A 21,949-nucleotide genomic window follows, 5' to 3' on the forward strand; every position below is an offset into this window, starting at 1 on the left:
ATCCAAATGAATGTCACTTCCATTGGTAAAATCACTCTGAATTTACACTTGTGTAGATTACAAAAAGACTCTGGTTTGCTGATTTTCCTGAGTTCTGTCTCATGCACTCAGTAAAAAACATAGGTTTGCTGCTAAACTTTCTAAAATGTGTTTAAAAAGTAAAATATGTTCACAATTTATGAACAAATCACACCAGTTATGTAAACTAAGGACTGCACTGAACCAATTTCAAAGTCTGCCTGCACTATTATGAACTTACCCCACAACAACTGTTTCTGTATTAAAATCAAGACATAAAATGGTTTAAAACCAGCAGGAAATTAAACTGTCCTGCCTGGCTACTTTACCCAAACAGCAAACTGCAAAGAAAGAACACCAAAAAGGGGTGAGAATGATTTTTTAAAATATTTTGGGGTTTAATAATCCAAGGTCATTCAGGCAGATGCGTAGCTTAGATACTATTGTTCTGATACAGCTACTTTAAGCACAATAGATGAAGAGGTGTAGTATCAATTCATTGCATTAGTTATTATTCATGTGTTGCCAATAAAAAAGTGAAGCTACAGAGAAATTTATTTGTGACTTGCGTGTTTCTTTTAAATGCCAGGGCCATACAGGGTTAACTAATTCTGAGAGATACAATAACTATACTTGCCATCTTAGAACTGAGCTCCTCAAACCAAACAAGGAGGCTCAGAAAAGACTCCTTGGCTCTGAAACACTGCCTCTTTGTAAGCTTGTCTTGTTCTGTGTCTAAAAGGAAAGTTAGTTTTTTATCTTCAGCTCCTCCTCCAGCCTCCTGGTTTCCATTTCAACAGTGTCATGTTGTGCATTTCTTGAAGGATCTAATGAGTATTTAGAGAGCAAGAAAAATACAAGAGTTTGTGAGAATAACCTGTGAAAGGTATCTAATAATCATGGAACCAGGACAGCAGTTTCCCTGGAGGTCATGGCTGTTCCAAGAGCTGGGAAACTACTAGAATTTTTGCTATACTATCCTTATTAGAGTATAGGATTTGTAACTTTTCTTGTTGTCATCAAAATCGGCTATTTTCCCTTGGCAGAAGTCTGCAGGGGGATGACAAAAAACTCACTTGAGTGAACTAGAAGCTGCTTAGATATTTTCCAGATAGGGGAGGCGTGTGAGAAGGTGCCAGGGATGGATTGGGTACTTGGTTCTAGTTTGTTCTGGCGAATTTGTTCCCCTGATGCCAGACTGGCACTGTGGAACCAAGGTGTCAAGGTGGACAGCTTTCTGAGGCAAGCACTTTATTCACTTCAAATTATAAATTATTTGTCTTCAGAAGAGCAGTCACTGAAGGACTAGAGAGTTCAGGCCAAAACAAATATAAAGGAAAGAAAAAAAAATCCCGTTTTCAAAGCTACACCTCCTGGTGGTTTCTGGATTTGAAAACTGACAAAACGATCCAATAGCAAGAAAAATAATAATAAGGAGGATATTTAAAGAAAAGAAAACACCAGAAAATGGAATTAGGTGGTTTGGAAAACCAAAAATAACTGAACTTTTTTATTTAGATAGTTATTTTTAAAATGTGGTAAAGAAATGGGTTTTGGTTAACTCATTTTTTTCCCTTAATTTGTTATTGGTCAAGTAGCAAACCGAAACCTAACATTTGCTTTGTTCTACTCAAGAAATCTGGATTTAATTTTCTTTTCTGCCACTGCCATTTTGTGAGACCTGGCACAAATCACTTCGCCTGTTGTGCTTCAGATTCCAATTAAAAGTAAAAATACCATTCTCATGTCAAGACATAAAATATTTTAAGATGCTTAGGTATTACTACAGTGGGATTACAGATATTTCTTAGACACCAGACTATTAATGTAATTTTGAAACTGGATTCTGCTCTGTGTTTGAAATATCACTAAGGGAGTTTGAGCTGAGCCTCTCTAATCAAGGCTGAATTTTGCACAGCATAGTAATTTTAAACTGCAAGAATCTCATGCAAATTAGTTAATCAGTTTGGCCTAGTGGGTATTTAGACACTGAGTTTTGGGTCTAAATATGCTGGAATAAGTTCCAAGACAAGGAATGTGCAGGTGAAGAGCAATGAGTTCAAAGGAATTAATGGTTTGCGTTTTGAGCAAAGGGTGGAAAATAAATGGTACCATGCGTGAAACATAATAAAAAATATGATATTGTTATAACTTTCATAGCTATTTAATTTTAATAAGTCAATGCATTTTATCCATGCATTTGTGTGATGAAGGATTTCATTAGCATATCTTGTCATGCTGAAATACATGAAATTGTATTTTTATCCATACAGAGTCGTGCATTTCTTTCACTTCTGGAGATTCTGTTTTACAGTGAAGAAATAACATTGACTTGTTTTCTCCCTGCTATTCGGTCTCCTAATTGTAGTGTTTGGAGTAGTATCACTGCTGCATCTTCTATTCCCAGAGAGGCAGATTTTGTAGTACAAGTCTTTTTGTCTGACTGCCATGCTCCATTTTTTCAACCAGCTCTTATTTTTCTTCTCTTTTTGCATTCTCTATCAATTTACTTTGATTTCCTCCCCCTCACCATTCTTTTGTTTGTTTGTTTGTTTTTATAACTCCAACTTTGTCCCAGAAGCTAATAAAGAAGGGGGAAAGAAAAAATATTCAGGGGAAAATGAAAACTGCTGAGCTGTCTCTGTAAATTTTTGGTGTGGTGCAATGGCTGGTCAGGGTCACAGAACAAAGATATTTCCATGAATAACATGAAAGTTTCAGTTTGTACTGGCCTCTCCTGAACTCTGTGTAGCTTTGTTGTGACTTCACTTCCATCTGAGTGTCAGTTAGATTGAATTCACTGATAATCTCATGAGAATGCACTAAAAATCACATTCTTGGAGGATCTACTGTGTGCTATACTTGGCATCGAATCCTGCAGTATCTAGAGATACTATGAGAAACAGTATGTGATAACAAGATGTATTGCATTTAAACTACAAGGCTAGAAACACATGGTTTATGTCACTGAAAACTGGGAAACAGCTGTGGTTCTGTATTGTTATGAGGCACCCCTCTTCCATCTTTTTTGTTTGTAAAATACTTGTCATATTTTTTTACTGCAGTTCCAGCACAATGTATATCTCAGGAAAATCATGCAATAGAAACCAGTTTTATAGCACCACACCATCAAAAACTTTTGGCAGCTGGTGGTATTTAAAGGGACAGTGATTAATGACTGCAGCAGAAGTAGAATTTTTCCTATCACTTGGAGTCTTCATCTGGGAATAAGACTATGGGCCTTGAAAATCAGCTTTAGCCCCACTCCCTGTTCCTTAGTGTGGGAATCACTGGGTGACATTGAGATTTGTTCTATTTATGTGGATGGTGTAAGTCATTACCATCTGGTGAGATGTTGGGAAACCCTAGAAAGCCACACAAGTTGGCTTCTTCAATAAGCAAATCAGAGTGCCAAGGAGAGGCTTGTCACTAAAGCACCTTCAGGACCTACAGCTAGCCCAGTAGATCTCCCTTTTCATACACAGCAGGCACATTCATGAGTCATGGACCCTGGACTCTATCTTTCTGTAAACATTTTGGAAAACACTTGTTCAGCATACTCAGCAAAACAAAACCAGAACTGGTGCCTTTGGTTACAGTAAAGAGATGTATAATCTCCTACCTGTTCTGGGGGCATTTCACGAGGTAATGCTTCACTGTTAAAGAAAAGAAAAACAGAAAGAAGATGTGGCTTCATATCAACAATGTTTACGAGTTACAAATGGGCACTGCAGATAGACCTGTGTTGCTGAGACTGTGAAGCTGCCAGATGGTTACACTGGGAGAGCTGCTGATTGTCACCATACATTACATTGTGCATTAAAATGTAATCTGACTCAAAGACAATAGCTAGGCTTGGGAGAGGGGAATGTATCAAACAACAACAAAATTCTGCTGTGGAAGTCCTGGGCAACACACATTCCAGTGGTGAGCCCAGCCAAAACACAGCTTGCTAAGGAAAAGCACAGCAGACCAGTAATTTTACTTTGAAGACTTTGATTTCCCTTGTGGTGCCTGTATTTATTTCCAGAAGCCTGAAATAAACCATTCACCCACAGGAGCCACTGCTATTCCTAATGTAAGTTAGATTGTGGCCACAGGCATAAAGGGATTGCCTCCTGGGATCAGATCAGAGGTCCAGTCCAGCCACTATCCTGTCTCTGACAGCTGTGTGTGTGAGCAGTGTAAATCCTTCTACTTCATATTCCTTTGAGTCAGTAGTCCTGAGCAAGGGCAGCTGCCCCTGCTGCAGCCTTTTAGGAGCCAGGGTTATTAAGATGCTCTTTTGTGGCTTTGTGATTTCTATGCTTCTCTCAGAGGACAGACTCTGGCTCTTCTGGTCGACCTACTGCCAACTTATTTCTCAGAAGGATGAGAGGGTGCACCCCTGGGCCATAATGTGAAGTTGAATACAACACAGACAGGCCTCTCCCTTCTTGTTCTCTGTCCTTTCAAGGACCATGAAAACCAGACAGCAGTACACTCACATGACTATCCCCCTCTCTACGGGAAAGTTTTCATATTTGGTCTTACCTAAATGCTCCCATTCCAAGGGAGCTATACAGCTCCTAGGAGGTGCATTTTGGTCCTAAGGAAAGGGGAACTGAGAGCACTAGGAGCTGGGGCTAACACAGGAACCATGCCTAAGCCAAGCAAGGCAATGCTTCCATCTACTTGTCAGGCCTTTTTTAAATGTACAGGAGAACAGTAGGCCTGATCCTTTGGGAGTAAGGGAAAGCTCATGGACAGTGTTGACACACTTTTGAGCATCACTAGGTATATGTTATTTTTTTTGCCCTGCAGTAAATACTCCGGTCCTTTGAACCAGGAATCAAGAAGAGCAATCACTCCTGTAACAAATGGGCAAAGGCTTCTACCAGAACAACAGAGGGACTGCCAGGTGCAACCATTGCTGCTTCCCACAGCATCCCATAGCTCCCTGTGCTACGGGCCAGCCCCAGATGCAGTGCCAACCTAGTCAAACTGAGAGAGCTCCCTCGGTGAGGAACTGGGTTCAGTGTCACCCTTCTCCTGTCAGAACCCTGACATGAGTCAGGATCTTCTCAGGTTTCATTCCAGAGGGATCACAGAATCATTTAGGTTTAAATGATATTACATAAGAGGTAAAAGACCTCTAAGATCATTGAGTTCAGCCATTAACCCTGACAATGCCAAGTCCACCACTAAACCATGTCCCTAAGTGCTACATCTACGTGTCTTTTCAATGCCTCCAGGGATGGCAACTCAACCACTCTCCAGCTTCATCTATGGCGAATTCCAACTGTTAGTTCAGGTATGAGTTCCACTGTGTTCCAGATCAGGCCAGGTTGTTCTTGTAGAGGGTTGGGCAGTTTTCCCTCTTCTCCCTGTGCTTGGGTATCTGCCTCCACTCTGTCTGTGTGGGGCTGGGGTGGGGCAGGGCACATTATCCTCCTTGTTCTCTTTGGGCTGAGGAACTGGGGAGGGGAACCTGGAGTGGTGGGAGAGGGAAGGGAAGCTTTTGGTGTTTCTGTGGCAGGAGTGGGGGAACTATAGAGGTTCAGGGAGAAACTCTGATGGAAATTTGCCCAGTGAGGTGAAGTAAGGAGACAGTTTTGATTGTCCTGGGTCCCTGACTTGGTCTCAAATGGAACAGCATTGAGGTTTCTCTTTTAGGGCTGCTGAGGAAGTTGGTGTGGCAATGCCTCATTACAGGTGGAAGAAGGCTGTGCCTGGAGCCTGCTGAGAGGCTTAGGGCTATGCAGAGGGAAGACTGCTTTGCTGACCCTGTCTTTTCTCAGAGAAGGATAGACTTCATGATTTCACTGCAGGCTCTTTTCACATGAATACTTGCACCTGTCTAGCCCTGCCTAGGTTGGAGGTACAGAGTACTGACAGTGGAGAGGAGATAAGTAATGGTTTTTAAGGAATAATGCCTTGTGCTAACAGACTGAATGAGAGCACTGATATTGCCTCTTGTGGTCAAACTGTAACCTCTGGAAGGTGCTTCTGGAGGTGGTAGAGCACTTGTGAAAGAGGAGGGGGCTCTCTGTGCCCCATACCCGTGTGCTGAGTGAAAACAGCACTTCTCAGGGAAGTGTTGCTCTGTGGGTCAGAGGCTCAGGGCTGAGCTTGCTGCCATGTCCCAGAAGCTGTGGGGAGAAAAAGCAGTGTGGGGCTGGTGGAGACTATGTCCATCACTGGCATTCTTTCAATGCTGCTTCAGAAATTTTAATACCCTGATTCTTGACTAGGTGCTGAGCCAATTATTGTGGCTCTGGAAAATACTCTGATCAGGTGGTCCCAGCTGAACAACTTGCCTGAAAATCTTGTAATATAACTGGCTAAGCTTTCTTCTGCAATATTTTCATTGAATGTGTAAATTTAATGCTGCCAGTGTTTACTGAATAATATTCAACACCTAAATAAAAATTTGGTGAAGCCTGCAATTATTCAGATATTAGCATAACGAAGAAAAGTTTTAGTAGTTCAGAATAAATGACTTTTTATCTGTTGTACATGCTTATTCTATATTGTATATTATTTCTATATTTAACTGGTGTTGGTTCAATGTAAAGAGGCATTTTCTCCAAGCTGCTTGTATGCTTACACCGATGTCAGCTGACAGAAACAGAAGCAAGAATTCTAGCCCAAGAATTGGGTCTACTAAAGAAAAACTAAGATGCATCAGTCTAGTGCTTGTGGCTTCAGAGTGACTCACCATGACCAACATACTTAAGTGTGGGTACTCCCCTGGCACAAAACCTTTGTCATCACTTAACAGGGTAGGAAGAATAACATCGATCTTGCTCCTTCCTCTTGGCAAGCAGAGTTGTTGGGTTCAGTTAGAATCAGAGTTACTCTACTAAGCGTATTACCAGGAAGATGGAGCCACAGGCTGAAATGTGTTTGTGGTCAGGCAAAGGCTTCTCTATACACCTATTTTTGGTTTACATGTCTTCTCATTTGTATATCTGAGTCACTCATTCCTTTGTGGTATGTGTGTAGTGCTGCAGAGGCACCAAAGTCATGATTCTCTCCTGTCATTAACAAGACAAATCACTAACCAAGCTCCTTCTGAAACCTTCTGTTCAGAGGTGGTCCTTATGTTCTCCTCTGTTGCTAAGCATGCTGGTGTCTCATCTTTGAAGCTTGTGTGAGGTCTCCAAACAAACCATTTTTAACCGAAATGAAAGTAGAGCCTGCACAGGTTACTCCACAGATCAGAAACAGCACTTTTGTTTACAACAGGACTGCTTGGATGTAGATGCAGCTTTTTTGAGAAACCTTCTCTGAGGAAGAGAAGAATGAAACAATAATCCTTGACCTTGAAAGATTATTATGAAAAGGCAGATTTGAATGTTGAAACGATACTTTAGTTTCAAAAAAGGCTACAAATGAGGATGTACTAATAAACCCCCTCATATTCCCAAGAATATTGACAGGTACTCAGGAAGAGAGAATAAAACAGAACAGAGCAAGACTGCTTTGAAATGCCTCTACACATGTGCAGAAATGTGACTCATGTAAAATGTTAGATTCTGGTCAGAATTAACTTAATGATACAGCACTTGGTCTGCTTTGAAAGAAGTTCCAACAGCCTTCAGCTTACATTTGTGCAAAGGTGAAAGATTTTTGAAAAAATTTAAAGTGAAATAGCTATTCAAAGGGAGGAAAATTACTTTGTTCTAATTTGGTTGGCAGAATTTTTTCCTACCATTTTTTTTTTTTTAAATTACAACCAAGGCAAGGAAATATTTATTTTTCCTGCTTCTTCTGCATTTTCTTCTCCCCCACCCCCTGCTCCACTTTTTGATAATGGCTTTACAGTCGTCAAGAATGACATCTCACTCACCTGTGGATCTCCTCTTGTTCAGAAGTGACTGACAGAGAATGACAAGAGTAAAAAGGAGGACGCTGATGATTCCTATGGAACACACAAACACTGCATACACATATAGGTCTGAAAACCAAGCACAGATGACAGTCAGTGTTACAGCTGTATTCTTCATGATGACAGGATAGAAAAAATTTACATTTACAAGATCTAAATAGACTCTGGCCCTAAAGATGTAGGATTAGAGTTCAGAAATAGTTTAACGCACTTGAAACTTTCCTACAATATCCTACTTAGTTAAAAATTTGGTTGAAATCTCCATAAATGCAAATAGGTGTAACTACACCTATGAGATCTTACTTTCAGGAGCAAGCAATGGACTGTTCCTTTTCTTTTTTTTTTTTTTTTTGAATGGCAACCCAAAAACCAAAAGGACTTCAGTTGGATTATTTCCCAGTTCAAACAGCTGTACCTTTTTTTTTTAAAAAACAATAAAGAAAAAAAACAAACACCCAAACAATAAAACATGAAAAGTGGCAGTGGGGGGGAATGCTGAATGGCTGGGGAAGAAGCAAGAAGATGTGTAGTTGCTTTTTTCTGCTGGCAACACTGGCTTGAAATTTTTGTATGATTTTCTTCCCCCTTTTTAAAACTACAGCCTCAGTCTCCCTTTATGGATTTCATTCAGGTGCTGTATCACATTCCCAGCGGAGCTGATAGGAGTTGTACTATGGCAGATCAAGATGAAGTATTTTGTTCAGAAGGAGAAGAAATCTTTAATTACTTATTTCTGCTTTTACTAGAACTCTTTTTAGAGTACTTTAAGGATGCTCTACCCATTAATGTCTTGAAATGTCCTTAGGGGGGAATATTGGCTTCTTTCCTGCTTCACAGAGAGGAAACTAAGCCTCAGAGGTCAAGTGTTCTTGCAGAAAATAGCATTGCTGGAACTGTACCCCTGACCTGGACTTCTGTGTTTCATTCCCCTTACGCAGTGCAACAATATAGTTTATAAATTATGGTTTAAAAAGCAAGGCTCTCCACAGAATCAGGGCCATCCTGCAAGCGAGCACTCCTGCCTGACAGGAAGCACAGCAGTTGTAAGTGCTGTGCTGGCACTTCACTAGTGCTCTGGATTGTGGGGGGGAGGAGGAGGGAATGCTAACTGCATGCAAATTCTGGATTACAGACTCTTAGAACAGTTGTCCACTAATCTAAACAGAAAATACTGCTTGCCTTGAAACTCAAGGGAACTTCAAGCTGCTCTTGCAGTGTAAAGTATGCTTACTGAGGAGTTTCTAAGGCCAGTAGAAGTGTAGAGTGTATGGTACCTCTGCAGACATGCTGAACACCTTCCTGAATAAGGGTCTGCATTTGCATTGTGTGATTAGCCAGGCACAGGCTGCTGACCCTGAGATGAGCTCAGCTGGTTAGAGTGTGGTGCTGATAACACCAAGGTTAGGTTGTAGGTTTGATCCCTGTATAGGCCATTCATTTAAATTGGACTCAATGATCCTTGTGGCTTCCTTCCAGCTTGGAATATTCTGTGAAATTCCCATTGACCATAACAGATACATGAGAAACTGAAGCTGGACTCTTCCATTCTCTTTTGTCCAGCGTACCTGTACTCTGGGGGATGGATTCTCAGGCAAGGCTCAGGTTTGCACAGAAACTAGCAAAATTGGTCCTGATTTGGAGCACTTCAGTTGTCCTGTAGCATTGGACAAAACTAGCACTGTGTATAGAAGCAATATCAGATGCATCTTTACCTTCAAAAAATTTCCAAGCTTCATGATTTGTCTTGAAAACGGGATGATCAGAAGATTTTGATGAAATCACTGGAAAAAAAACAAAAAACAACAAGAGTTGAAAAATTGTGTGGCATAAAAAGTTTGGACTTCTTGAAGTAAATGTATTCTGCTTTAGACTTCAGCACCAAGATCTTACTTTATCTCACAAGATAATTACCTTTCAACAAAACAATTTACACAACAGCATTATAGACATGTGTTCCAGCAATCGTATATGGCTTGACACACTCCACAAGAGCCATATGGCTTGAGACTGCCTCCCTGTTCTCCTCTTATTCTGGGAAAGATGCAGTGTGTGACTCTTCAATCAAAAGTTAATTGCAGTGAAGAATAGGAAGAGAATTGAAATATGCATTAGAAGAACCTAGGCCTTGGAATAGAGTGGTGATGTGCTTGTAAGGTCTGTAATGGCTTTGTGGGGGTGATCTGAGTACTCCAGGGGAAAAGCTGCCATTAATGCTGGATGTAGCTGTTTTTATTCTGCCTCTATGTTTCTGCTACTCAGAACTCGTACCTCTAGGGTTGCAGTTTGTGTTTCTGGACCGAACCTCTTCTGAGAGAGGAGATGAACAACTTACGCTCAAGAGAATAAGAATTTATTTTCCCTTACAGTTACAAATAAGAAGTTTTAACACTGTAGTGTATTTCTAAGTCTTAGAAGTTAAGTTTAAAAGAATAATGGGAAGAACAGCAACTTTACTGAAGGACATAGATCTGAAGACTTCCTGAGAACTGACTGGGAGCCAGCCACATCAGGCACAGCTCTTTCAGAAAAACATGGAAGTTGTTCTAGCAATGTTTGGCATTGAAGTAAACTCTACCAACATGCTGATGACACAAAGCTGAGAGAAGTGGCTGATACCCCCAAGTGCTGCACAGGACCTTGACAGGTCTCCAACCATCTTAAATTCAAGAAAGGCAAATTCAGGGTCTTGCACCCGGGGAAGGAAAACACCATGAATCAATGCAGTGCTGTGTCCAGTTCTGGGCTCCTCAGTACATGAGACATGGAGCTCATGGAGCGGGTTTGTTGCCCCAGCAGAGGGCAACAAAGATGGTTGAAGGAGCGGAGCATCTCTCTCACAAGGAAAGGCTGAGGGACCTGGGCCTGTTCAGCCTCAAGAAGAGATCTGAGAGGGGACCTCATCAATGTCTGAAAGTATCTGAAGGGAGGGTGTCAAAAGGATAGAGCCAGGCTCTAATCTGTGGCACCAAGCAATAGGACAAGAGGCAACAGGCAGAAACTGATGCACAGGATGTTCCACCTGAATATGAGAACTTCACTGTGCAGGTGACCGAGCACTGGAACAGATTGCAGAGAGAGGTTGTGGAGTCTCCCTCACAGGAAATATTAAAGAACTGGCTGGACAAAATCCTTTGTGATGTGTTCTAGGATGACACTGTTTGAGCAGTGAAGTTGGACCACATGGCCCATTGTGATACCTTCCAACCAAACCCATTATATGATTCTGTGATTCTGTGATAGCATTTCCCCAGCTTCAGGACTGACTCTGTAGGCCCTGATCTTGCCCAATTTGCCTTCCCTCCAAAGCTCTTGTGGATGTCCTTTAGCAGGTCGAACTGCTCTGCAATTCCTACAACAGCACCCAAATAACACAGTGAGAGACCCAAAGTACAAAAGTTCTTTTTCTTTTTACTTTCCTCAAAAGTCAGCTTCCATGCTGTGCCTTTTAAAGATACATGGCTATGATACCTGCCTATCTGAAAAAATGCACTCATGCATGCATGGACTTTTTGAAACTGTCCAAATGCTTCAGAAATTGCATACGTGAGCTGTAAAGCAGAACACATCTACGTATCCTCAGTGTCGTTGGCTCTGATGTAGGAACACAGTAGGCTGAACATCTTGACTAGTGTAAACTGCTCTGTCATTGCTGTATCAATGGCCGTTCACCAATGAATGCAGAACAGCTCAAGCTCTCAGCCAGCATAATTCCCCTGCCTATATGTGGCAGTTTTTTCCTGAGAATAAAGATTGCATGCCCACAAGTTGTACCAGTTCACCTTTATAGCCTAGAAAAAGGGATGACTGAATGACAATGTTCTAGCTCAATTAAGAGGGAAAATAGCTGTCAAGTTTGCACAGAATTGTCCTCTCTCTTTCATGAGGATAGATGACTATCAATATCATAACAGTTGTACAGCCTAGCACTAGAATACAAATGTTCTGAATGCTGGATCAGTGTTCAAAACCCTCTCTGCTCTCCTCAGCCACATTGTTTATGCATGCTGATATTTTTTATGACATCAGATTAGATGATGTCACTTATGTTAATCCATGGTTTTTCTTCTGCTAGCAATTGTTGTAATACAATAGAAGTCTGGTGATGTCCTCCAGCTTGCCAGTGAGGTCTGAACTTCTCAAAAGAGTTTCATGTGGCAAGTCATTAAGGAACAAGTATCTTACTGGAAAGGGAATTCATTAAGGAGTACCCTGCAGGGATGTGAGGTGTAGGGCTAACTCAGTGGATATAAAACTTTTAGGACTAATGAAATCTGTTCAGTTGTGATAGGAAGCTCATCCTGAATATTTTAACAAATCTATTAATTTGTTTCATGGAAGCATCACATGCATAGATTTTTGGCAAGTGTTTCAGAATAACTTCTCTGGGAAAAAGGGCAGTTGTTCATTTTGAGGAAAAAAATCTTGCATTCCTATATTTTACCACATTTTTACTGTTAGAAAATGTCACATGAAACTAATATTTAACAGAACTCAGACTTTCTTCTGTGGCAAATTCTGACACATAAACTTACTTCCCAATAAGACAGATTGTTGTGATCATCTCTACTTTTTTCTGTTGTCCATGACAATAAGATTATAGTTGGACTGTCTAATTTTCTATGTTTTTCTCCCCAACAGGAGTAGTCTCTTCTCTTGGATTGTAAACCATTTGGAATATGTATTGCTCTTCCTATGTGCAGTACCTTGAGGAATTACCTGACTATAAATGATGGTTTGGAGACGCTGCATATTGTTCTGAGAAGGCTACTGACTATTTTGAATTTTCCGATAGGAAGGGAGTGGGAGAACGTTTTTCTGATGTCTCCTTTTTTATTATTATTTTTCGTCTCACATAAACTGTTTTCTGGTGCATTCTGTACTATAATGAAGACCACTAACTTCTTGTCAGGCTAACATTGACCACACAAGCCCAGGAAAGGAAACGATGACTTTGATAAGAGGATGAGGGGAAGGGGAAATGTTCGCCTCTGCTTAGATAGGAGATGTTGCTGAGGCTGAAGAGGCTGAAGTAGGAAACACTTCTTGGCAATATCAGCATATGGATTTCTCCTGGATTTACCAACAAGATTCAACAATAGCCTTTTTATAAATCCTATTTGATGTCTTGTATTCCCCACATCTAAAGGGGCAAACTGCAACAGTTCAAATTTCAGCTGGACCTACTGAAAACACAGCAAAGTCACTGTAGTTGACTGTATCTCCATCAATGAGGCTTCTTTTCTGAAGAAATGTATTCTGCCCCTAAATAGAAGCCAGATATGTAGCTAAACTTTTAACTGCCATCATTAGACATTAAGGAACTATAGTCTGTAACTCAATTATTTTTCCACAACTCCAGTATGTGTATTTGTATAAATTTATGTGTTTCAACAAAATATATTTGCAACTTCTTAATGGCCTACACAAATTTATACCTGCAAACTTGCTAGCAAATAACAAAATCTCAATATAATTAATAGCAATAGATACAACAGATCCAGCTATCAGCTTGCTTCCAGAGCAAGTTACATTTTGAAGAAGCAGAATGACCCTTTTCTTTTCTCTCTGGAAATTTCTGTCTTACACAGTGACCTCCTCTTCCTGTGCGAACTAAAAAGAAAAGGGATTATGCTATTTCTACATCCACTTGATGTGCAAAGTCTTGAGAAATTTGCCTGGTGCTTTAGCATAAAGATACTATTTTGAATTTGGGGGTAACTGCAGACATATTAACTGGAACAAAATGTTAAGCAACACAGTAACTGTGATGTGTTGGAACACTGTTACCTTATTTGATAAAGCACAAGCAGTACAATTTAAGTATCCAAATGCTTCAGGCAATTTGTATTGCTCCTTTTGTTGCATCCTGGATCTAACTGTAATATAAGTAAATCCCTTTGCAATAAAAAGTGTAACTGATCATAATATAAAATACAAAATGTGTTTGGAATAAAATTTCCTTGAAAAGCCTTTTCCCTGTCGGGAAAATTGGAAACTTTATCACTACTTGGAAAAGACTTGCCTTCCCTCCCAAGTGTAGCAAGTTCTGTACACTGAGAGCGCATTAGCAGAATGCTAGTAAAGACAGTCCTTTGCTTCCAGTAAAGTGGCTTTAAGCAGTAAAACAGTTGCTATGGCATTTAAAGATATGTAATTTTTCCAATAGCATTTGGTATCTTTAATTTGGATTTAGAATTAGGATAAATGCCTCACATGGCATACTGTCGGTGTAGTTTACAGGTTAGCCAGCCTTCTCCCTTGACTCAGGCTTCCTGCTCTGCTTTGGGTCACATTTGAAGCAGAGAGAAGTACTACAGCTGAGAAGATAATGTGAAAATGATGAAGTCATGAGTCTCAAATCCCTACCCTGATTATGTATTCATAACTCATACTAGAAATTGGAGGCAAAGTAATATTTAAGGACTGGACTGAAAAGTTACAAATTTCCTTCTTTGCAATGACTAAATCGATCCAAACCCCACATTTTAGCTATGAAGAGCAATGAGATGTTTCTACATTAGCAATGGCCTGAGAAGCTATGAAGGATGCAGAGTAGCTTTTTGTGATAAGAGGTATGACAGGGGGTGTAACAACATTTTATATTGTTTTTTCTTCTGCTGCCACTTACTTGGAATACGCCATTGCTTTTCCAAGCACTCCTGACAAATCCATATGTTTCACTATAGGCACTTAAGAACTCATTCAGTGAATGAGAAAACACTCTTAACTGCTTTCTGGCATTATCTCTAGAGCTGACCCTTTGGGAAATCAACTTTTCTGTTTATAAAGCCACAGGTAAGGGGTAGTTTGCCGGCTAACACTAATGGCCTGGAGTCTGTTCTCTAAATCCAGTTTCACCCACCTCTAAAAGTGTGGATGTGGTAACATAAGATTTGAGCTGACCCATCCCAAAGAGATGGATCATTTTCAACTTGGTTCACATCCATCACTCATTGCTGGTCATTTTATCTGAAGTTCAATACCAGTAGGCTGGTCAATGCTTTTCTAGCTCTGCTTTCTGGCTACAAGTGGTATAAACAATAGTACAGAACTGATACTAGAAGTGCTACTTACCAACTGCTGCTAGACTAGAACTAAGAGCAAGAGAAACAGCAAGAGAGAGAGGTAAAACATAGATCTAAAATATAATGCTTCTATTTCTGACAGACTCACTGCATATTCTTCAGAAAACAAGTTAATTTCTCTCCTATTTCTGTCTCTTTGTATTTAAATAACAATGGCCAGGACAGCTGACCCAAACTGATCAAAGGGATATTCCCTACCATATGATGTCTACTCAGCAATAAAAGCTAAGAAGGGGTGGGGAGGAGGGCAGTTATTATTGTGGCATTTGTCTTCTGGAGCAACCGCTATGCATGCTGAAGCCCTGCTTCCTGGGAAGTTGCTGGACATCACCTGCTGAGGGGAAATTCTTTTGTTTTCCTGTGCTTCTGTGCATGGCCTTTGCTTTTGCTTTATTAAACTGCTTTTCTCTTGACCTGTGAATTGTTTTTTGCCATCTTATTTTCTCCCCTTCCTGTCCTGCTGAGGAGGGGAGTGATAGAGTGGCTTGGTGGGCATCTGGTGTCCAGCCAAGGTCAACCCACCAGAGACCTGTAGCTGAATGGAAATGAGTTTTAATTACTGCTATTCTGATAAAAGGCAATGGAAATAGACTATCTTCTACCAACCTTCTCACTTCTTTACATTTTATTATGGGTTGAATAATGTTTAAATTGTAATGAGTAAGTAAAGAAGTTGAGTATTATGTTTTCTTCTCATACCCACAGATTACACTTAAAAATAACGTAAGTTCAAATGTCTTATGGATGAACTTGCAAGAACAAAAAGGGATCACAGGACAAGAAAAAATGATAGACTTGAAATCCGTAGTCTCTCACCTCTTATTTCAGTAGCTGCTGTGCCATTTGACCATGCTGTCCACTTATTCCTGTGTTTGCCAATTTCCTGGACTTTACATATATAACGCCCTTGATCTGTTTGCTGGAGACTTAAAATAAGAAATTTGTACATAGTTCCATGTTTCTCCTTAAGAAGATGAAGTCTTTGCTTGTGGAAATGATGAGTATAATTTCCATAATACTGGACAGATCCAAACTTGGTCATTTTGATCATCAGATGCTCCTGGGTAGGTGATGCAGCGAAGACCCACCGCACAGCCAACAAATTGTCTGTCTTTCTCTTTTGAGAAATGTGGCAGTAAAGAGTAGCATTATCTCCCTCGAAGTATCGCACTGTTGGTCCAGGAGAGACCGTCACATTTAAAGCCTCACAAACATCTGTAAAGAAAAGAAAAGATGATGAGAATCCTCCATATTGGCACAACAGCACCATAATCTGCCCCAGCGTGCAAGCCCACAGCAGATAAACTGATCGAATCTGTTTAGAGTGCAACAATTTAATGAGTTTGAATAACTTGAAATCATCTGCTCCTCTGTGAATATTAAAGGTGGTATGAGGCCCTCCTTCAGAGAGTCTGTTCTAGTATTCTTGCTGTTGTTAATCAGTAACACAGGGCTGATGTGGAGACCTTGCTGCTGTCATAGGATCAACTTCATGCAATCTTTCATCAGCCTGAACAAATGTTGATCTAAAACTTGCTTGGAGCAAGAGCCAAGAATGGCTTTTGGAAAGCTGTTCCATGACCAGCTCTTCTGACAACTCTTCTTAGGGCTTCCAGGCTAAATCACAGAATCACAGAATATGCTGAGTTGGAAGGGACCCACAAGAATGGTTTCAATAGCCAGTTTGTGCCCATTTGTTCCTGTGCCAACTTTAAGTTGAAATAGTGTTTTCTTCTCTCAGCTTGCTTCCTGACTCTATATAGAAAGCAATTATCTGGTGTCTCAGCCTTCCTTCGCTTTGTTGAGCTGAAGAAGCCAAGCTCTGTTAGTCTCTTCTGGTAAGTAGTGTCTTCCTTTCCCTATTCACCTTAGCAGCCCTTCTCTGCATTGGTTACAGTTTAAAGTTTGGGGTTGATTGTAATAATTTTAAATTTTTTAATGTAATTGACTGCAATTATAGTCAGTGCCTGGAAAGAAGTTTTCCAATGTCCTGTGGAATACTCAGAGTATTTCTCAGATTTGACTGGGATATACCTTGCCTGCTATATCCTAGAATTATGTTGTACTTTTTCATGACACTTCTGCATGTGATTATATGTCAGTTTATAAATAAATAGCATACTTGCGTGTTTTCTCTTCTTTGTCATTTGTGGTTCAGTCCCTAATGTATCAAAGAAATTCTTACTAATCCTCAAGTACGTGACTTTGCTTTACTAACTTCTGCTCCACTCCTGTGTACTCCGTCCTCAGTTTTTCCTATGTGCTATCTTTGTCTTTTGCTGATTTGACAAGGTCACAGTTTCAACATGCATGCTTCCATCTACTTCTTTTAGACATTATTTGTGCAAACCTTACATCATACTGTTCCACAGATGGTCACTGAAAGACCACTGAACCCCCTATATGCTACAGTTCCCCACGTCCTCTGTTTTAAGTAATATTCTCCTTGTCATAATTAAATGGTCATTTAAACCTGGGCTAAATCTGTCAGATTAGTCCTTCTGACTACAATTTAAGTTAATCTGACATTATTTGCATGATAAAATATGACATGAGATCATATTGGGACAAATTATTATTTCATTGTTCCATTAATTTCTGATTCTTGTCTTTAATGTCCTCCATTATGAACCTCACTTAGACCAATTGTTTGCCTTTTGTTTTACTTCTAACAACAGGTGAAGGTTGAAAGAAGTGCCCATAGCTGGTCATTAGAGGAAGATTTTCCTCTCCTGACCTAACCAGTTTATTCTGCACTGCTTTTCTGAGCCATGGGAATCAATATTCATTTTATTTCCTTCCCAATGTATATCAAGAATGTCCTTATTAGTCATATCAGAGACTGATCTATTTTTGACCAATGGTGTATTGTGGCAATGTGTTCCCTATGTGATTTGTAATGTGTAATCTACCAGTCTGAGGGCATCCACTAGAGAGAGAACCACATTTCAGCAGTGAGCAAGCACTCCCTGCAATGCACTCTGCAAAGCATGAAATGTCCTCCAAACTGTGAACATTAAGCTTCCTGTTATGTGAATACTGTACTGTACTCAAATACTGACGAGAATTTCAACTCTGAGAGAATGATATTTTCATTTTTGGACACTTTTCTAGCACATCAGCAAGCAATATTTTAGCAAAGGGGATGTGCATTTTGGCAGAGACTCTTGTCTGACATCAGCTCCTGAAACACAAACACATATTTATCTTCAAAATAAGCAAGTAAAATATTTCCATTCTATTTCTGAAGGAGTGTTGGAAGCAGAGATACTGGTTTTATGGCCCCAGTGAAGCTGTGAAATGAAGCAGTGAATTGTATCACCTTACTTAAAGTAAATCCACTAAATTAAAGAAGTTATATTGCAACCGTTTGAGAACTCTCTGAAAATGAATAGTATAATAATTATTTTTGTGTCATTTCAATAGAAAGCTCTACTGAAGAGTGTGTATTTTCCAAGTAGACATTATTTTTTTATTTATGAAGGAGAAAATAAGTTGTATAAAAAATGGTTTAGTTTTTTTTAAAAAATCTCTTTGGGAAACTACAGCTAAGTATAGCTGTGATTATTGACAAAATTATCTCTCCTTGATGTTTGTGTCTGCAATTCATGCAAATGTCAAAGAAAGAGGTCATTTTGGATTGTAGAAAGCACACAAGTAGAACACAATGCTGAAATTTAAAATTAAGGTTGAATCCCACCAAAAACTTTCTAAGCACGAAACTTCCATTACTACTCGCTGGAGTTACCTGACCTTAGTTCTTCACTGGCAGATGTGAAGCCCATAAATGGCTGCCTTTGCCATCAAAATAAGATTAAATTTTGAAGGTTGTGCTGCTTAGCAAATAAGGAGTAAGTTTAGAATTTCAACACTTTTTGTAGTCCTTAGGCAATAAATGTTTAATAAATCATTTATAAAATTATGGTTTGGGAAAATGAAAAACACAGACCTTTTTCCACTGAAATTATGAACATGTCATGAAAACTGTAAAGAAAAACAATTATGTCATTTTCCTGACATGTGAACTTCTGTTTTGAAAAAGCTGGCTAGGAGTAATTGTGAAATAGAGTCCCAAAATAAAAGGCAAAAGAATCATTGTTTAATTTGAAACTAGGTGGAACATACTGCCAAAAAGTACCCAAGAGAAAATACAGAGGAAGTCAGATATAGTGATGATGGAAGCCTCTGCAAGAAGATAAAGCAGCATTGTATGTGGAGTCTCTGACCCCCTTCTAGCTGTTTACACTCATACAAACATCGGTATTTTATATCTAAGGCTTCTACTTTTCCTCTGGGGGCATACCTTTTTATAAGCACATATCAAATTTTGCATCCTTCATGTTGTCTGATCGGTGGGACCCCATCTCCTTATCTTCCTTCTGTGGCTGCTGTTGGTGCAGTTGCACAAGTGCAGCAATGGGGAGAGTTTTGGAAATCCCCTGATGCTTTTACCATGATATCAGCTCATGTTGAACAGGGTCAGGTGATGCTTTATATAAAACAGAAAAACAGTATCCATTTGACTTAATCCTCCCACTGCCACTGAAGCAGGAACAGTGGTGGATTTAGGAGGAAAGAGTTCGTATACTTCTTATGTGGAAAGGAAAACCCTCTTCAGGACTCCCAGACACTAGTGGATAGATTCCTCCTGTCCTTAGCAGGCACTGGATCAGTTTCAACATGAGGTTTACCCTTGTGATGGGCTCCTTGCCAAAAATAGGAGACTTCTCCACAACTTGAGAGCAGGCTTGTGTGCCAACAGAGCACTGAATTTCTAGACTTTGGATTGCTATTTCAAATGAGGAATCGCTGTTTTCCTTCTCCTGCCTTCCCAATATAGCATGATGTAGCTGCTCAGGTGGAGCTCACCACAAGAGTTTTAGTTTTATTTCTGCTTGGAAAGGGAAACTATTTATAGAAAGGGGGAGGAGAGTGAGTCAAAGATTTGAGGATTCCTTTACAGTGTGCTTAATCATCAAACATGTCTCTGCTTTTCTCAAGCAGCTCACTTAGCTGCCCCCATCCCAACCTTTTAGCTGTTTGCTTCTTTGGTACCCTCCACCCGCATGTCTCACTAGACTGTGGGGAGTCAGGAAAGGTGACTGCTGACTAATCTCTGTTTTAAAAAATCCTACTATTTTGCAAATTGTCCACTTCTGCTTAGACCAGTTCAATTTCAAGAATTAGCTAGGTCTGGACTTTGCTGCCTGCCATATCACATAGCAAAAAATTTTCACAGCACTCTCAGGAATACCAAACCATACTTCTAGCAGCCAGAAACTTGTTTATTCCAGGGCTATCCCCCCTCTCTGTGCTAGAACAGTGGCAAAGGCCTTACAGTCACTGCTTGGTCCTTAGATGTGGTGAGCAGTTTCAGCATGGCTGTGTTTCTGTGGGACAACCCCAGTTACTTCAAGTGGAGATACGGGTGGAGTTGCTCCTGTGCACAACTGTTCACAGTCCAGGTTTAGTGTTGTATATAGGCCACTCTTCCTTCCTCCATGGAGAACAACAGGCAGAATCTACAACCAACCCTTCAGGACTGGGAGAACTGATAGATAGCTGGGGGACTAGAGAAGCATGCCACTGGGATGGTTACCTTCTGATCTCAAATTTGCATGACCACAAGCATATGGGATGGGTTTTATCCATGTTGTAGTTTGTTCTAGGAAACTATGCTACTGTCAAAGCCTGCTTTATTTTGATTTCTCTACAATTAAAAAGAACTAAAAGAATTAAAAGATGAGCCAGGAAGAAGTAAAGCTCTTTGTTTAAATGAAAATAATTAGGAGCTGGCTAGCAACAGCACCAAAAAGCAACCAGCTGTTTTCAGTTAACAGATCTGTCTTCAAGTTTCACAAGTCAGAGACTCCCCCTCACAGAAAGCTTCTGCATTGACTAAAGAGGGACTTGAACCAAACATCTGCCTCCACCATCTCATGCCCTTTTGTGGTGAAGATTTACATTCAACTCTTTCATTAACCTTGAAGGTCTAGGGCTTCCCCACCCCTCTAACCTCACTGCATCTGGAAGTTCAGATACAGACTCTGTGTCCGTTTTGCAGCTTCAGGACACACAAGCTGTCCAATGCACGTTTGGTTTTGGAGGCAATAGGGTCTTAAATGGAGGAGGCTTTTTACAAGTGACCTATGGGCTGCATTTCCACCTGATGCCTATGGGATCAAGGCACCTGTGGAAAAAACCAATCTCAAACCTCCCTTTGTCTCGGCTTTGCCTGATACAGAAGACGGCCGAGGACCCATCTCCATGAATTTCTGCATGGGGTTTTCTTTTCTAAAAAGGATCGGGTCGCTGTGCAGAAGCGCTGCTGTCGGGAGCCCGGGAAAGAGGCGGACCAGCGGGGTCGGGACCGGCGGAGGGCCGCCCCTCCCGGCCATGCTGCCGGGCTCCCCCCACCCCGGTCCCGCTAAGCCCTTGTCCCGCCGCCCGAGCCCCAGCGCTGTCCCAGCGCCTCCCCGGTGCGGGCGGCGGGGGGACCCGGACCCGGACCCCGACCGCGCTCCGCGGCGCGCAGGGGCGGCAGCGGCCCGAGGGGACCCCCGGGGCTCGCCGGGGGCCCAGGGGAGGCTGCCCCGTCCCGGGCGGGGGTTGCCGGGGCTGAGCGCCCGCCGATGAGCACCCGCGGTGCCGCTTACCTGGGGCCGGGGCCGTGGCCAGCAGGGCGGCCAGCGCCGTGGCCAGGAGGCGCATGGCCCGGGGGGCGCTGGGTCCGGTCCCGTCCCGTCCCGTCCTGTCCCTCTCTGACAAGCTGCCTCCCTCCTCTCCTCCGGGCCTCTCGCCTCTCCCCCTCCCGGTCCTCCCTTCTCCCCTTGCTTTTCATCTCCTCCCCTTTCTCCTCCTTTTTTTTTTTTTTTTTTTCCGCTTTCTTCCTTCCCTCTGTACTCCTTTACGCTTCCCACTGTCCTGCCCCCCATTCAACTCCCCCTCTTTTTCTCGCTTCCTTTCCCTGTCG

The 21,949-nt window shown here is 41.2% G+C and overlaps 1 protein-coding gene across 1 annotated transcript in view; it reads right to left on the reverse strand.

Annotated features, from left to right (window-relative positions):
- The window catches only part of VSTM4 (V-set and transmembrane domain containing 4), a 34,807-nt gene extending 13,089 nt beyond the window's left edge, over window positions 1-21,718 (reverse strand). Inside the window, exons 1-5 of the mRNA XM_027648152.1 lie at window positions 21,633-21,718; window positions 15,793-16,191; window positions 9,604-9,672; window positions 7,853-7,960; window positions 3,641-3,674 (exon numbers count right to left, since the gene is read on the reverse strand). Of these exons, the coding sequence (XP_027503953.1) occupies window positions 3,641-3,674; window positions 7,853-7,960; window positions 9,604-9,672; window positions 15,793-16,191; window positions 21,633-21,687 (665 nt within the window). The 5' untranslated portion in view covers window positions 21,688-21,718. The remainder of the gene's footprint in view (window positions 1-3,640; window positions 3,675-7,852; window positions 7,961-9,603; window positions 9,673-15,792; window positions 16,192-21,632) is intronic.
- Window positions 21,719-21,949: the final 231 nt, after the last annotated feature.

The sequence above is a fragment of the Corapipo altera genome, unplaced genomic scaffold (assembly GCF_003945725.1).
Source record: "Corapipo altera isolate COAL_440 unplaced genomic scaffold, ASM394572v1 56, whole genome shotgun sequence".
NCBI lineage: Eukaryota > Metazoa > Chordata > Aves > Passeriformes > Pipridae > Corapipo > Corapipo altera.